Source organism: Giraffa tippelskirchi, chromosome 2 (assembly GCF_054371585.1).
Source record: "Giraffa tippelskirchi isolate mGirTip1 chromosome 2, T2T-mGirTip1v1.2.pri, whole genome shotgun sequence".
NCBI lineage: Eukaryota > Metazoa > Chordata > Mammalia > Artiodactyla > Giraffidae > Giraffa > Giraffa tippelskirchi.
Genome location: NC_137276.1, coordinates 6,683,024 through 6,700,270, shown reverse-complemented (window position 1 = coordinate 6,700,270; position 17,247 = coordinate 6,683,024). Strand labels below are relative to the sequence as shown.

General features: G+C 45.9%; 3 protein-coding genes across 6 annotated transcripts in view; 1 reads left to right on the top strand and 2 right to left on the bottom strand.

Annotated features, from left to right (window-relative positions):
- UROS (uroporphyrinogen III synthase) overlaps positions 1-429 on the bottom strand; it is a 23,803-nt gene extending 23,374 nt beyond the window's left edge. Inside the window, exon 1 of one of the 2 annotated variants that reach the window (XM_081533403.1) lies at positions 203-429. The gene's annotated coding sequence lies outside the window, so the exon portion shown is untranslated. The remainder of the gene's footprint in view (positions 1-202) is intronic. The other variant, XM_081533370.1, reaches the window with a different exon arrangement.
- BCCIP (BRCA2 and CDKN1A interacting protein) overlaps positions 1-16,936 on the top strand; it is a 17,109-nt gene extending 173 nt beyond the window's left edge. Inside the window, exons 2-7 of one of the 2 annotated variants that reach the window (XM_081533325.1) lie at positions 7,432-7,506; positions 8,190-8,270; positions 11,907-11,996; positions 13,115-13,302; positions 14,993-15,167; positions 16,490-16,936. In XM_081533325.1, the coding sequence (XP_081389451.1) occupies positions 7,432-7,506; positions 8,190-8,270; positions 11,907-11,996; positions 13,115-13,302; positions 14,993-15,167; positions 16,490-16,660 (780 nt within the window). In that variant the 3' untranslated portion in view covers positions 16,661-16,936. Of the gene's footprint in view, positions 1-7,431; positions 7,507-8,189; positions 8,271-10,022; positions 10,306-11,906; positions 11,997-13,114; positions 13,303-14,992; positions 15,168-16,489 lie in introns of those variants that run through there. The other variant, XM_081533334.1, reaches the window with a different exon arrangement.
- Positions 16,717-17,247, bottom strand: part of DHX32 (DEAH-box helicase 32 (putative)) — a 53,036-nt gene continuing 52,505 nt past the window's right edge. For both annotated transcript variants that reach the window (XM_081533271.1, XM_081533282.1), the window contains exon 12: positions 16,717-17,247. In XM_081533271.1, coding sequence (XP_081389397.1) covers positions 17,076-17,247 — 172 coding nt within the window. In that variant the 3' untranslated portion in view covers positions 16,717-17,075.

The following is a 17,247-nucleotide window of genomic DNA, read 5'->3' as shown; positions in this document are numbered from 1 at the left end:
CGGTTTACCTTCTGTCTGGGGAAAAAAAACCATAAACTTTTTGACAACCAAACTCGTGTGAATGGGTGAGCTGCCTGAAGTGGCGGCTTCCCGCTACCTGGGGGTCTTGAAACAGAACCTGGAGGTGAGGAAAGGCCCTCACACAGGCCCCATGTCGGTCTTTGACACACCGCAGCCGCAAAGGTGTTTTCAAAAGGCCTACCCGGGCCGGGGCGGCGCGGGGCCCTGGGCCCTCCTGTCGCCGCAACACCCTCCTCGGTGACTGTGTTTAGTTTTCAGGCTGAAGCCACAAATCTTCCTGGGTCGCCAAGGACCCGAGTCCATCCACTGTCCTCCCCGCGGCCTCCACGCCGGGGGTCGCGGTGCCCGCCTCCCTCACGGCGGCCCCGCCGCGTTTCTCGGAGGCCCGCCGCCTCCTCAGCTCTGCGCGCCGCCTGTATTATTCCTGCAGTGATTTCCCTCTGTTCAAGTCTCGGCTAAGTCGACGTATCTTCCCTTCAAACCAAGTCCTGGTGACACGTTCTCATAGAACTGGGTCCTACCATAGAGCCTGGCTCTAGGGATACTTAATGTTTGTTGTTCGTTAAAAAGCAGAGACGTTACTTTGCCAACAAAGCTCAGTCGGGGAAGAATCTGCCTGCAGTGCAGGCGACCTGGGTTCAATCCTTGGGTCGGGAAGATCCCCTGGAGAAGGAAATGGCAGCCCACTCCAGTATTCTTGCCTGAGGAATTCCATGGACAGAGGAGCCTGGTGGTTTGCAGTCCATGGGATGGCAGAGTCGGGCACGACTGACGACTAACACTTTCTTTCAGAGACATTACTTTGCCAACAAAGGTTCGTCTAGTCAAAGCTATGTGTTTTTCAGTAGTCATGTATGGATGTGAGAATTGGACCATAAAGAAAGCTGCTGCTACTGCTGCTGCTAAGTCGCTTCAGTCATGTCCGACTCTGTGTGACCCCATAGATGGCAGCCCACCAGGCTCCCGCGTCCCTGGGTTTCTCCAGGCAAGAACACTGGAGTGGGTTGCCATGAAAGCTGAGCATGGAAGAATTGATGCTTTTGAACTGTGGTGCTGGAGAAGACTCTTGAGAGTTCCTTGAACTGCAAGGAGATCCAGCCAGTCCATCCTAAAGGAAATCAGTCCTGAATTTTCTTTAGAAGGGCTGATGCTGAAGCTGAAGCTCCTATAAGTTGGCCACCTGATGTGAAGAACTGACTCATTGGAAAAGACCCTGATGCTGGGAAAGATTGAAGGTGGGAGGAGAATGGGAGGACAGAGGATGAGATGGTAGGATGGTATCACCGACTCAATGGACATGAGTTTGAGTGAGCTCCAGGAGTTGGTGATGGCCAGGGAAGCCTGGCGTGCTGCAGTCCATGGGGTCACAAAGAGTCAGACACGACTGAGTGACTGAACTGAACTGAATGTTTGTTGAATGAGTAATTAAGACTGAATGGTCCTTAAGACCCTAGAATGCCTAATAGGTACCCCAAACGTAACATGTCCAAAGCCAAAGTGGTAATTTATGCTCCTAGACTTTCCCACGTCTGTAAATGTTTTCCAAAAACAGGTCCTTTCTTGCTGGGTGTCGAGCCTGTAGACACAACCAAGCCCAAGATCGGAAGAAGGAAGAATTTATTCTTGCAGCAAATAAGGAGAACACCGAGGATCTTTCCCAAAGCCGTGTCTCTCCAAACAGCAAAACTGGGGTGGTTTTAAGTTGTTGTTCAGTCACTAATTCATGTCCAACTCTCTGCGACCCCATGGACTGCAGCATGATTCGGTGCTGCTACCCAACCATCCTGTCAGGTTGTTTTATTTTTCTCCCTCAGTTCTTGTCTCATTGCCAACAAAAATTTGGAATGATGGACTAAAGAGTTTAAAACAACAGACAAGTTACAGCTCAGTTACAGCTCAAGCAGACAGATCTTTTATTAAATAGATACTCCCAAGACACAGAAGCAGGCCTACCCCAATGGAGTTACTGTAATGATCCGTTTTGGTTTCCCTCTTTTTTTACTTCCCGTCTCCTCCTTTTGGTTGTCCAGTGTGCAAAATAGGGCTTGTACCCAACACCAATCACAAAATGGGATGCAAATGGGCATGCACTCAAGACCAATTGACAGTTGCATGATAGCAGGCTCTATTGTGCATCTCTTCCCATAATTCAGTCTGTTGTAATCAGATGTATATATGTGTAGAATACTTATGAACCGTTAATGGGCTCCTAGCTGCCTAAGGTTATTTGAGGAAGCCCCTGTGATTGGTTTGTATCCACCCTGTGTCTAGGGTACGTCTCTGTGGGTATTCATATCTGTGAGCTCTTCTAGTCACGTCTGGGATGGGGTTTAGAGATCAGCGTGCATCGTTTTTGGCTCGGCCACCCTTCTCTGCTCATGCCTAACTTCCTACCTAACAATTTCATCCTCATCCTTCCTAGCTAACAATTTCAGCCTCCCCCTTCTCTTGCCCTCTGTCTTTCCCAGCATCAGGGTCTTTCCAGTGAGTTGGCTCTTCATATCAGGTGGCCGAAGTATTGGAGCTTTAACTTCATCATCAGTTATTCAATGAATATTCAGAGTTGATTTCCTTTAGGATTGAATGGTTTGATCTGCCTGCAGTCCAGGGGACTCTCAAGAGTCTTCTCTAATAACACAATTCAAAAGCATCAGTTCTTCGGTGCTCAGCCTTCTCTATGGTTCAACTCTCACATCCATACATAACTGGTGGAAAAACTATAGATAGCTTTGACTGTACAGACCTTTGACAGCATAGTGATGTTTCTGCTTTTTAATATGCTATCTGGGTTTGTCATAGGTTTCCTTCTAAGGAGCAAGCATCTTTCAATTTTGTGGCTGCAGTTACTGTCCGCAGTGATTTGGGGGCCCAAGAAAATAAAAATCTGTCACTGTTTACATTTTTTCCCCCTCTATTTGTCATGAAGTGATTGGACTGGATGTCATGATCTTAGTGTGTTTTTTTTAATGTTGAGTTTAAGCCAGCTTTTTCACTCTCCTCTTTTCACCGTCATCAAGAGGCTCTTCAGTTTCTTTTCACTTTCTGCCATTAGAGTGATACCATCTGCATATCTGAGGTTGTTGATATTTTGACCGTCTTGATTCCAGCTTGTGAGTCAATCAACCTGGCATTTCTCATGCTGTTCTCTTCATAGAAGTTTAATAAGTAAGGTGACAGTATACAGCCTTGACAAGCCCTTTCCCAAATTTTGAACCAGCCTATTGTTCCATATCTGGTTCTAACTGTTGCTTCTTGACCAGCATATAGGTTTCTCAGAAGACAGGTAAGGTGGTCTGGTATTTCTATCTCTTTAAAAATTTTCTACAGTTTGTTGTAATCCGTACAGTCAAAGGCTTTAGCATAGTCAGTGAAACAGAAGTAGATGTTTTTTGAGAATTCCCTTGCTTTCTCTATGCCATCGAATGTTGGCAATTTGATCTCTGGTTCCTCTTCTTTTTATAAACCCAGCTTGTACATCTGGAAGTTCTCAGTTCACGTACTGCTGAAGCCTCTAAGGATTTTGAGCATAGTCTTGCTAGCATGTGAAATGAGCGCAATTGTATGATAGTTTGGACATTCTTTGACATTGCCCTTCTTTAGGATTGGAATGAACACTGACCTTTTCCAGTCCTGTGGCCACTGCTGAGTTTTCCAAATTTGAGTGCAGCACTTCGACAGCATAATCTTTTAGGATTTGAAATCACTCAGCTGGAATTCCATCACCTCCACTAGCTTTGTTCATAGTAATGGTTCCTAAGGCCCACTTGACTTCACACTTCAGGATGTCTGTCTGGCTCTAGGTAAGTGAGCACACCATTGTGGTTATCTGGGTCATGAAGACCTTTTTTGTATAGTTCTCTGTATTCTTGCCATCTCTTCTTAGTCTCTTCTGCTTCCGTTCGGTCCTTACCTTTTCTGTCCTTTGTTGTGCCTGTCCTTGCATGAAACGGTCCCTTGATATCTCCAGTTTTCTTGAAGAGATCTCTAGTCTTTCCCATTCTGTTGTTTTCATCTGTTTCTTTGTATTTTTAACTTAAAAAGACTTTCCTATTTGTCCTTGCTGTTCTCTGGAACTCTGCATTCAGTTGGGTATATCTCCTTTTCTCCATTTCCTTTCACTCCTTCTCTCAGCTATTTATAAAGCCTCCTCAGACAACCACTTTGCCTGCTTGCATTTCTTTTTCCTTTGGGTTGGTTTTGGTGACTGCTTCCTGTACAGTGTTCTGACCTCCATCCATAGTTCTTCAGGCATTCTGTCTATCAGATCTAATCCCTTGAATCGATTTGTCACTTCTACTGTATAATCATAAGGGATTTGATTTAAGTCACCTGAATGGCCTAGTGCTTTTCCTTGGTTTCTTCAGTTTAAGCCTGAATTTTGAAATAAAGAGCCCGTCATCTGAATCACGGTCAGTTCCAGGTCTTGTTTTTGCTGACTATATAGAGCTGCTCCATCTTTGGCTGCAAATAATGTAATCAATCTGATTTCGATATTCACCATCTGGTGATGTCGATGTGTCGAGTCGTCTCTTGTGTTGTCGGAAGAGGGTGTTTGCTATGACCAGTGTGTTCTCTTGACAAAACTCTGTTAGCCTTTGCTTTACTTCATTTTGTACTCCAAGGCCAAACCTGCTAGTTATTATCTCTTGACTTCCTACTTTTGTATTCCAATCCCCTAAAAGACATGTTTTTTTTTAAGTTAAGTGTACATGTATATTCATGAATGGGCTTAAGCAGAGGAGAATTAAGCATAAAATTGAGGCAAAGGTTGATAGAGTCCCAGCTTTAGTTAATTGAAGTCAGAAGGGTCACCATCTTTATTCCATCCTCCACCAGAGACCTTAGTTCCTACAGATCTCATATTATTTATATCGTTTGAGGAGGAACTGGGACTTTTATCACCACACTGTTGTTTACCTTTTCTCTGTTCCTCTGTATCCTTCAGATAATTAATTACTGAGACCTGTTTGAGGGCAAGCACTGTGGCCAGGCTTAGAATCCAAAATGGCTGAGGCCAGAATGGCTTCTCTTATGTCAAGAAAGCCATTCCTGGTTCTTTTTCACCTGGCACCTCCTGACTTACCTGCTTTCATAAATGGTTCCCAAATTCACGAATTGCTCAAGTTCAAAACCTGAAAGTTAAATATAATTCCTCTCTTTTCTTCAAAATCTTGTTGGCTTTACCATCAGTATCCAGACATTTCTCATCAGTGATTCTGTGCTGGTCACAGGCCACTCTTCCACTGTCTCTTGCCTGGACTTCTGTAGTACGTTTTAACTGGCTTGCCTTTCCTCATTCTTGTTAACTTCCAATCTCACCTCCACCCACACCAGAGATATCTTTTAAAAATATAGGTCTGGAGACTTTTCTGGCTGTCTAGGTTAAGACTCCACCCTTCCACTGCATGGGACCTGGGTTTGATCCCTGGTTGCAGAACTAAGATCTCCATGCTGCATGGCATGGCCAGAAAAAAAAAAGTGTAGCTTTGTTCTCCTTTCCCTGCTCTGACTGCTCCAATGGGTTCCCGTTTCATTTGTAAGAAAATCCAAAGTTCTCATGGTTATTGGACAGCTGGTATGGCGGGATCAGAATAAGGAAGAGAGTGATGGGGAGAGGAACATGAGTGGGGGAAGTGTGGGTGCAGGGTGAGGACTGTGGTTATGGTGAGGGGTGTGTAATAACTCATTACTGACTGGGGGGTTTTTGCAGAAACAAACGCCTGTGGCTGTCAGGTTATGTAGGTGAATATTGAAACGTCTTCAGTCAATAATGTTTAGGCAACAAAAGATGTATTAATATGTGTCTGGCCAATAATGTGATAAAGCTCCATGGAACAGAACTTTCCCTACAGAACAGCCCTTTACTGTGGCCCCTTCCTTGAACGTGGTCTCACCATTTTTTATTTAGAACTTTTAACTGGCTGTTTAGCTAACTGGGTTGTAGAAATTAATACTTCTTGTGTTAACATGGATAATCAGACTACCAGTGATTGAAAATTTGTATAGTAACCATCACTGATGATAGTGTAAGAAACTAGGCACTTATATGTAGTATTGGTGGGATGATAAATTGATGCAACCTTTTTGGGGGGGAGGGTGCAGTGTGACACAATCAAAGCTTAAAATATGTAAGTCCTCTGATTCAGCGATACTGCTTGTAAGAATTTACCCTCCAGCAATAATAGTAATAGTAGTAATGCATGATTTAGGATCCTCAAAGACTGGTCTTATTTAGCACTTAAAAGCCTTTAAGGTTTTGTTTTAGGAGTGAAGTAATCCTTTTGTTTATTTATGGAATATTTCAGTGGTGTTGCTTCTTAAGAGTCTGTTGTTTCACAGTGAGAGATCTGTTTGCCTAGCTGCACAGAGCTTTTGGTTACTTGCACTCAGTGAGTTTCCTCCTGCCTCAGGGCCTTAGTATGTGCTGTTCCCTGTGCCTGGAACTCTCTTTACTAGTCCTTAGTTCCCAGCTCAAGTATCACTCCTCTAAGGGAAGCCTTTCCTGAATTTCTGACTCCTATTACTTAAGCTCTTATAGCCCCATTCACCTGTTTTGTAGCCTACAAAGGTGTGATCTTCTATTTCCATGACTATTTCCTTAGTGAAGTCGCTCAGTTGTGTCCGACTCTTTGCGGCCCCATGGACTGTAGCCTACCACGTTCCTCTGTCCATGGGATTTTCCAGGCAAGGGTACTGGAATGGGCTGCCATTTCCTTCTCCAGGGGATCTTCCTGACCCAGGGATCGAACCCGGGTCTCCCACATTGCAGACAGACGCTTTACCATCTGAGCCACCAGGGAAGCCCATTTCCTTAATGTCTGTGTTCCCACCTAAACTGTAAGCTCCACGAGGGTGTGATCCTTCATGTCTGCTTTTCATCTTGAGTGCCTGTCACAGTGCTTGGTGCAGAGCGGAACTCTGTAAATATTTGCCCAGTGAATGAATCCTGGCCTTGTATCCATGGGCTGAATCAAGCTCTAGGCAATGCCAGGGACTTGTGGAGCGTTTATTTCTTTGCTCACACTTACTGCAGTCAGGTAAGTAATAGTTTCTCCTTTGCTTTACCCAGAACAGACTTTCTCTGCATTAAAACCAGGTCACTCTGAGCACTCTGTTATTCTCAGGCTTTGGTTTCAGATGAGATAGTGTGAAGGTGCTTTGTCGTCTGTGCAGATGGCAGTCTTGGCGATGTTTGCTTTTTATTTTGAAGCCTAGACAGTTACAGTTCTTTTGGTAACATTTTCTTCTTTTCCTCCTTTTCACTGGCATGTTCTGTAGATGGAGATAGAGCCAAAAAGAATGGGGGAGGACGGGAAGGTGGGTGGAGGGAAAAGAAAAATGGGCAAATGGAAAATAATGCCTGAGTTGTCTTAGTGAGTTATGATGACTTATTTTGTGTGTCATTTACAGGAAGTGAATATTGAATTTGAAGCTTATGCTATCTCAGATAACGATTATGATGGAATTAAGAAGTTACTACAGCAGGTATGGTCTTTTATTCCTTGCACATGAGTCTGCTCTTCTAAGAAATTCCAGGCCATTCAATGTAAGTTCTGTCAGATTTCAGTTTTACTCTCTTAGAATTCCCATGCCTACCTTCCTTCCTTGCCTGGAGGGAAGAATGCTTTTTTTCCTTTTCCAGGGCTTTCTCCCCTATTTGAGCCTCTGCTCCCAGACTCCTTCCTTTGATGAACATATTTAAGTATTCTGTGTTCTAAAATGCCCTCCCTGTCATCTTTTAATTACTTGCGCTGTTACCCAGTTTTTCTCTAATTCATTTCTCAACTTTATGGGGTTGGAGGAATTCTCACATAATCCTCTTATTTCACTGCTCTGCCATCTGGTGTCACAAGCAGCAGAGGGCTTGGTTCTCTACCTGTTGGACCCTCCAGGGTCTGTGGCCTGCTGTCCACCCTCCCCTCTCTTCTCCCTATCCTTGACCCTCCCCAGCACCTCCTGAATTAGCACCGACTGCCTCTTCTCAGATCTCTGTGCCTTGACTTCTTTGATTCTCTTCAGCTTTTTCTTTCCTTTTGGGTTGCTTTTTGGGTCATCTTCCTGGTCAAATCATTTGAAAGTTCACTACTTTTATTTGCATATGGAAATGAGAAGTTTTATTAGAAACCATTCTTTGATTTTAAAATAATTTTTTTCTCTCTCTCTCTCAGCTTTTCCTAAAAGCCCCAGTGAACACTGCAGAACTCACAGATCTCTTAATTCAACAGAACCATATTGGGAGTGTGATTAAGGTGAGCAGGACAGTGGTGTTTATTCTGATTAAATTAGCTCTGTATCCTAAGTTCCTTCCAATTTATAGGACACAAGCCAGAAACTCAGATTTTTACAGCACACAGACAGATATTCAGATTGGAAAGTATTACTGGCTAGCAGGCCATCTCGGCGATCCAGGGTTATTGTGATCCAGGCACTGGCCGTGGGTGGTAGGGAGAGAAGTAGGCTGATTTGGAAGAGACTGGGGAGGTGAAATGTGACAGGGCTTAGTGAGTGACTGGGTCTGAGAGGGGAAAGGAGTCGAAGAAGATTCTGCAGAGTCTGTCTGGAGAAGCACAGTCCAAGTGTAGAGGAGAAATCAGGTCAGGGAGGGAACACGGCTGTGGGTTTGTATATCTTGCATTTGATTTGCGTGTGATACGTGCAAGTGAGCAGTGGAGCAGCAGCTGGAGACTGGGGTGTTTTCATCAGATAAATGGTCACTGAGGTCATGAGAGGGGTTGAGATTGCTCAGGGAGGGCAGGGACGGACTCGGGCTGCACCAGCGGTAGTTGAGTGAGTGAACTGAGTGGCAGAGCCTGCACGGAGGCTCGGCAGTGACCGGGAAAGGGGGGAAGCTTTGAGTGGCATCATGCAAAGCAGGGGGTGGCATTTGGGAGAGGAGGGGCAGGCTGGGGACGAGTCCCGCCTCTGCGTGCATCCTCCGCTGGTTCTGTCACCTCTGTGGCCTGACAGACTGCCCCGCAGCTTCGTGTCTTAGGACAGAACAGTCCTCTGCTTGGTTCGTGGAGCTGCACTTGGAACCGAGCTTGGTGAGGGCGGCTCCTGTTTGCTTCAGTCACAGTAGCTGGAGAGGCTCCAGCGGGGTGGAGGATTTTCTTGCAAGGTGGCTCACTCCCTTGACTCCACTGGGAGCCCAGCGGGGACTGTGGGCCTCCCTACCCAAGAGAGCTAGGCGGAAGTGCAGAGCATCATGGTACCGAGTCATTTCCAGCATCTGCTTGAGGAGCTGATGTGAAGGTCCGTGCAGGTTCACGGGGAGGGTGCACAGACCCCCCTCAGTGGGAGGAGTGTCTAGGTCGGTGTCAGAAAAGAATGTGGGATCAGAGAAGTGATTAGGGCCACCTGGGGAAGGTAGTCTTCCCAGTGACCTTCACATATATCCGCGTGGATCTCTGTTGATGCAGATGGTGCTGGTGTTCCTTCAGAGTGGTGGGTGCACAGGGTAAGGTGTGTACAACCAGGTCTGGTATTGGCATGGGCTCTATACGTATAGCCGTCTGCATGAAGTCTTTTTTCTATCCCCCGCACCTATAGTCTAGCTTACTATAAAAAAGCAAAACAGTTCCACCTCTGTCTAAGGTTCCACTCTAACAACATCAGTGTCTGCCATCTCACTTTGTTTTCAAAGCCAAAATTCTTGAAAAATATCCTACGTTCGATTTCCACCTCCTCTCCTCTTAAACACCAAACACCTCAATCTGGCTTTTACCCCCGACTCTCCTGATGTCCTGAAATTGATGGAGTCGCTAGTATCTTTGCACAGCAGACACTTTTCAGACCTGCGGCAGCATTCAGAACCTCTGGCACGCCATGTCAGGAGAAGGAAAGGAGTGATAGCTCGGAGGCTTCCTCTCACGGGCTCAGTGGGGAGAAGCAGGCCGCCTGCTCTGTCAGCAGATACACGTGCGCTTTCGCTGATGAGTGTCCTGAGGCCTGAGGGACACCAACGAGAAGCGGCCACTTTTAGTTTTGAAAAAGCTTATTCTTTAGTTGGGGGATTCATCCTTTAACTGAATGATCACAGAAGTAAATCTAAAGTACAATTATGGCTTCCTTGGCTCCCACAGAGACACCCAGCGTGTCCCAGGGACTAGACTTCTCGTCCCGAGGACAGGGACTGCCAGAACTTTCCCTGCACCCTGTGGAAGGGGGGGCATTTGGACTCTTCTAGAGAAGGCATTTTCGAGGGTCGTGGAGCGAAGGGGTGGGCTGTGCAGACCGCACGTGCTCGCTCAGCTGGAGACTCAGGACCCAAGAGGCTCGGGAGAGGTAAGGGGTGGGCTGGGAGGAGGCCGGACTCGGGTCAAGCAGCGTGGCTTTTGCAGGGGAGGCAGGTGGTGGTGGACGAGACAGTGATGTGGTGACCAGCAGACCCCGTGCTGCTGCCTGGATGCCCAATGGCCTGTCGAGGAGGGCTGAGCCTGTTCCAGAGTGCTTGCTGCTTTTCGAGTGAGCGTTTGCGGGGGTTCTTAGGGCTTTGTCCTAAGGGAGCCTTTTTCACACTCCCTGCCGGCAGCCTGTCGGTACCACACAGGCTTTGTCACAGTGGCTGGGGGCCCACCGTCTGCTCTTGCTCTCAGGGGGCCCGGGCAGGTCAACACAGCACGTTTCCCTCTGCTTCTTTCCCCTCTGCTCTTTCCCCAAGAGCAGCCGTGCCCTTGGTCCTCTCACCCGGACTGCTGGTCTCTCCTGAGCCGCCTTCTCATTTTCTCGTTTGCACCCTCTTGTTTTGTTGAGCCTAAGGCTTCTCTCATCTTGACACATCGTTCGTTTTGGTGACCTAGGCCTTAGTGCCCTTGCCTGAGCCATCCTACCCTTCCGTGTTCAGTAGATGTGTTTTGTTGTAGAGCCTGGTTGCCCCCTTGCCTGAGGTCCCCTCAGGGGCGTGGTCAGCTCGGATCCAGGAGCCATGCCCCCTCACCCTCCCCAGGTGCAGGCCCCCCTGCAGCTCTTGTCTGCTTTGACTTGGCCCCCACAGGCAGTTCCACTCTGCTCTGTGTTCCTGCTCTGAGGCCCCGGCCGCTGGAGGCGCCCTAGCACCGCTGACTGCTCCTGTGCCTGGCTGAGCGGTGGTGCTGGGACCCCTTCCCGCAGAACAAGTTCGGGGACACTCGGGGCAAACCTGGGGTCCCTGCTGTCATTCGGGGGAAGAGCAGCAGCCTCATTTCATTTCATCCATTCAGTACTTCTTCCCTGAGGACTTAGTCTGTGCCAGACTATGGGCTGGGGGCTGGGGAAGCCGTGGGAGGAGTTTGCAGCTTGGATGAGCAGACAAGCAGCAGGTGAAAGTGTGGCCGATGCTTTGAGTAGAGCTGAACCAGGACGGTCAAAACACGAAAGGGGAGGATGGCTCAGGAGTCACGTACTTCACTCTTGGTGCTGATTTCGTAGTTCCTCGTTCCCCCTCTTGCCCTCTTCTCCTCTCCTGCGCTGAGGCATTGTTCATCTTCACCTGTGGTCACGACTGGCCGGAGCTCTGGAAGCATGGGTTTTAGGTGAGACAGTGTTGTGGACCCACAAACAAGCCTGGGTGGCTCCAGCATCACTTAGGAAACAGACTAAAATTGTTTCCTTAATGAGGACTTATCTGTTCCAGACTTATAATACATTGAGCAGAATGTCTTAAGAGTCAGGAAAGACATTGGAGAACAGAAAGAGATCACCCAGCCTGTAAAAAGAGGACAGAATCAGGGAGGTAAAGTGATGCGAACAACGCCACACAGTTTTAGTCCCTGAGGCTTTGCTGAGGCTATGACAGTAAAACAGTTTTCATTTGAAATATGAAAAGATAAATGCAGCCTAGATTCCAAGACTTCGTATTGCACTTCTCAGCCAAATGTAAAATGAGTATTTTTTTCTTTTTGAAACAGCAAACGGATGTTTCAGAAGACAGCGATGACGATGTGGATGAAGACGAGATTTTTGGTTTCATAAGTCTTTTAAATTTAACTGAAAGAAAGGTTGGTTTCATCGGGTGGCCATTAGAGTGGTTATTCCTTAGGCCAGAACCTAACTAAAAAGTTAATTCTATTTAATCCATGATGAAAGTGTGTTTTATATCAGACAAAGATATTAAATATAAGGACATGTGCTCTTATGAAATCTTACTGTAATTCTTTTTTCAATATGAAGGTATTTTTGTTTTTCTTTGAATAACCTGTACCCAGTTAAAGTCATTTACTTCCTGTGGTATAGAGAATTGTTATCTGGGTTTTGAAGAACGAGTTTTCTGATGTTGGTGTGGACACAGCTGTTTTTGCCGTCTCTGCAGCTGTTTTCTTTGATTCTGAGTCTTCATTGCTTCCTGAAATTGAGGACACTCACATTTATTTGTATTTTCATTCATTTTTATTCATTTTTATTCTTTTCATTGATGGGTTTCATTTTATTTCATTGATGGGTTCTAGTTAAAAAAAAAAGCCCAGGGGATTTACCCCTAGAATAAGATGCAGGCTGCACTTTAATTTTTAAGTGAACTTTTCAGATACTTTCATCTTATGAGACGGACTACAGTTTCTATCCCACTATGTCTGAGAGTTAGTATAACCTTCTCTGACCACTCAGTATGGGCTAGTAAATAACCAGGTGTAGTTAACTTTTGAAAAATAGTAAGTAATCAACACTGAAGACTCGTAAAGTGAAAGTTGCTCAGTCGTGTTGGACCTTTGGTGACCCCATGGACTGTTCTCCAGGCCAGAATACTGGAGTGGGTAGCCTTTCCCCTCTCCAGGGGATCTTCCCAACCCAGGGATCAAACCCAGGTCTCCCACATTGTGGGCAGATTCTTTACCAGCTGAGACACAAGGGAAGCCCAAGAATACTGGAGTGGGTGGCCTATCCCTTCTCCAGTGGATCTTCCTGGCCCAGGAATTGAACCAGGGTCTCCTGCATTGCAGGCAGATTATTTACCAACTGAGCTATCAGGGAAACCTGAAGACTTGTAAGGTTTTTTTTAAAGGTTTTGGCAGGAAACCGCACTTAACCTGTAAGATACTGAAAAGTGATAGCTCTTATTTCCATGTTTTCTCCTGTGGGTGATGGCCTGTGATAAAGAGTGAGCCTTCTCTTTGCTTTCTAGGGTACCCCATGCGCTGAGCAAATTAAGGAGTTGATTCTGCACCTCTGTGAGAAGAATTGTGAGAAGAGCATGGTTGAGCAGCTGGACAGGCTTTTCAGTGACACTGCCAGGCCTGTGGGCTTTCTGCTGAGCGAGAGGTTCATTAACGTTCCTCCACAGATCGCGTTGCCCATGCACCAGCAGCTTCAGTAAGAGACTGGGACACGCCTTTCAACAGGGAGGCTTTTCCCCCAAGTAGATTCAGAAATGTGACTCCGATGGAATATACTGGTGTGGAAATATGTTGGTGGTGGGATATGTTGGTTTAAGCACATGTGGGGAGGGTGCCTGAGAGATGTATGAGTTACTAATAATAGGCTTTTTAAAAGAGTTTTAATTCCTTAGGACTGTTGTAACAATAGTCTTAATAATCTTAAAGATTTAAATGGTATAAAAATAAGAATTTCATATATACTTTAACACCCATTTGATGGAAGTTTTTCACCCACTTCAGAGATAGATTTCTGTTACACGAATGAAATGTAAATAATTACAATAACAAAACAGTAAAATTCCTAAATTCCATTGGGATATTTTGTGACAAATGCAACCATGGTCCTGATACTGCTTCTCAGGCTTCTCAGGGTTTGTTATTGTTTTAAAGCTTTAACGCAGGAGCCTTAAGTTTACAGGAGTATTTTAAATATATGAAGAGACAGGAATTGATATTGCCTGTGCTTTGACATAGTGAAATGAGGTCGCTCAGTCATGTCCCACTCTTTGTGACCCCATGGACTGTAGCCTACCAGGCTCCTCTGTCCATGGGATTTTCTATCCCATTCTTGTCCATGGCAAGAATATTGGAGTGGGTTACCATTACCTTCTCCAGGGGATCTTCCCGACCCAGGGATCGAACCTAGGTCTCCTACATTGTAGGCTGACGTTTTTACCATCTGAGACACCAGGGAAATCCTGTGCTTTGACATAGAGGAGGATGAAATTACAGGTGGACCCCCAGGCTTTACAGAGTATTATTTCTGAGAGGTCAGGGTACATCTTTGTGATTGCCCTTGAAATAGCTGGTGCGAATGCAAGTATAGTTTGAAAGCTTTTGGTTTCTTGTTTTTCCTTTATACGATTGCTTTTCAGTTTTGCTCTTCCTCCCTCTCCCCCGCCCCTTAGCTGCTGCTCATACTGTCCTTGCAGTGCCTGCCTGTTTGTTTTAACTTGTCTTTTTTTCTGATCAGCTGGAGCTCATATGTTTGTTTGATTTCATAGAAGGAGGATCAGCTTTCTCCTGATCCTGTGAAAGAAAGCCCATGTGGGTTGTTTTGAGTTTCTTTACATTTTTGTTTAGCCAGACATACAGGGTTATGTATGATTTAAAGGAAGGCAGGAAAGAGTTAAGGTTTCATTGCTGTCTCATTGACATGGTAGTTCAGGGCATCTGTCTGGCCATAGAATTCTGCAGGCCAGAAATAAGTCCCAGATGCCAGTGAATCGAGACTGTAGAGGTCATGGCTCTGATGGCATTGGTTCAATGGCTGTGTGCCCTTGTGTGTTTCAGTTAAATGTTTTAGAAAATCCAGATTCTTAGGTATTTTTAACAGAGCAGTGATGCTGTGTGAACTTGAGACTCATCTGTTAAGTTGCTGTGTATCTACAACTCAGACCGTTAATCTGCGAGTCACCATACCATTTATCATAAAAGGCGCTGCCATAATCAACTGAAGTGCGCCTGGCTGCTTTAGAAGCGTCCAGATCAAACTCCGTTAAGCCCGTGTTACCACAGAACTCCGTGAAGAGGTCTCCGTGGTTTTCTCTGTGTGCTGGTTTGTCCATGGATCTTGTCTTACCCAGCAGGCAAACCTTGTGTCTGTGTGTGTCTGCACCTTGTAGGAAAGAACTAGCAGAGGCACACAAAACTAACAAGCCATGTGGGAAGTGTTACTTCTACCTTCTGATTAGCAAGACATTTGTGGAAGCAGGAAAAAGCAATTCCAAAAAGAAACGGGGCAACCAAAAGAAAGAGGAGTTAATGTTTGCAAATGCGGAAGAAGAATTTTTCTACGAGGTAAGACTGTCCTGTTCCATCTCTTTGTTTAAATGTAAATAAGGATTTTCTTCCTCTCTCACTTTCTGCCAAAGTCCTTCAAGTGTGGCCATTCACTCTTTAAACCTCCTTATCTACAGCACCTGAGAGTTAATAACACAGTGGGGAGGAGCTGATTGTTGGTCGGGCATTTACAGGGTGCTTACTATGAGGTCTTCATTCTCACACGGCTCTGGGAGGTGGGTGTTAGCCTGGGTGCACAGGTGGGGACGTGGAGTCTGAGGGAACGTGGAGCCACTGTCTGGTGGGTGTGGAAGGGGGGGTGGACCCTGCGCCCCTGTTGCTGGCTCCCATGCCACCCCGGGCCCTAGGACCTAGAGGCCATCCCCCTGGCGGGACTCTCCCTGTAAGCTTGTGCCCATGACGGACAGCCAGATGCCCGCGCGTATACTTCCTCATGCTGCCTGTCTCAAAAACGTTAAGTCTCTGAGGAGGACACCTTTTCCTGGATTGGATGATACCACTTGTTTTAAAAGGCGCCCACTGAAGACAAAAGCATTATAGATTCAGCTCTGTCCTTGTTTTTCAGGAAGTAAATAAGTGAAAATTGTTTAAAATGTGAGCCTCAGCACTTGAGGTAGACCGTGTCAGGACGAATGTGCAGGTGTTTTAAGATGGGTTGGTCACGCAGACTTACTGTCCTCACATGACAGCTTTATGCCAAGGAAGCAGCTGGGACAGTGGTAAGACTAGCCTTACGGTCCTTCTTATTAACTGTCAAATGTTATGAGTCTTAATTTTACTTGTGTATCCCAAGATTATTTTGAGAATCAAATGGGACTGTGAACACGAGTGACTTCAGAATTATAAAGGGGAAAGAAAGTGGAAGTGTGAGTAGCTCAGTTGTGTCTGACTCGATGCGACCCCATGGTGTAGCCCTCCAGGCTCTTCTGTCCATGGAGTTTTCCAGGCAAGAATATTGGAGTGGGTTGCCATTCCCTTCTCCAGGGGATGTTCCCAACCCAGGGCTCGAACCCGTGTCTCCTACCTTGCAGGCAGATTCTTTACCCTCTGTCTGAGCCACCAGGGAAGCAAGGGTATTAATATCACTCAGCTGTTTGTTCACCTCTTAGAAGTAGGACGCTTCCACCCACACTCTTCATGCAGGTTAGAAATCTCCTTAGGGAGTGCTTTGTAACGTCTGCCTGACTGTCCCGTTGGCGCTTCCTTTAGCTGTCAGCCTTATTACATTTGCCAAATACACTATTGTATTTCTTGTTACTGATTAAATGAGTTTTGCCTTCAGCTTGTGTGAATTTTAAATTTATGGTTGTTTGGTTTAGAAGGCAATTCTGAAGTTCAACTACTCCGTGCAAGAGGAGAGCGACACGTGTCTGGGAGGCCGATGGTCCTTTGATGATGTACCAGTGAAGCCCCTGCGAACTGTGATGTTAATTCCAGGCGAGAAAATGAATGAAATCATGGAAAAACTGAAAGAACATCTGTCTGTCTAACCCATCTCCCATGGACCGTGGTGGGCTTGCTTCTGTACAGTTACCAGAAGACTTGGTGGAGGCTTACTGAAAAACTCATGACTTTATTCAGATGAAGGTCTTCTACAAAAAGTAGGGTTCTGTCACCCATGTCTGCGACACATTTACAAAATATCTTTGCTTTTTAAAATTTTGGTCAAATTAATGGTTGATTAAAAACTTTTCCAGTAAAAAGAAAAACATGGGGTAGTAATTTAAAGAACTCAATAAAAACTTCTATTTTTAGTTTTTAAATAACATACAGAGTGTTCTTCCTTTCAGGACTCTCCGTGTGGGCCGTGAACCCTCGTCCGCGTCAGCACTGCCCTAGTGGGCCGGCCGCGCTGCCTTTGGGACAGTTATTGCACATCAGGGTCTGTGTGGACGCTCTGCAGCGTCACTGCACAGCACATCTCTGTTCAGTAGTTTCAGGGCACTTCTCACACATTTTCTGCTCCTTTTTCATTGCTGAAATAGGTGATAGGTGATCCATGACTTGCTGTAGAATATCCTTGCTTTCACTAGGAGGCAGATTACTGAAATAGTATTGTGGTGCCAGTTGCATAAAT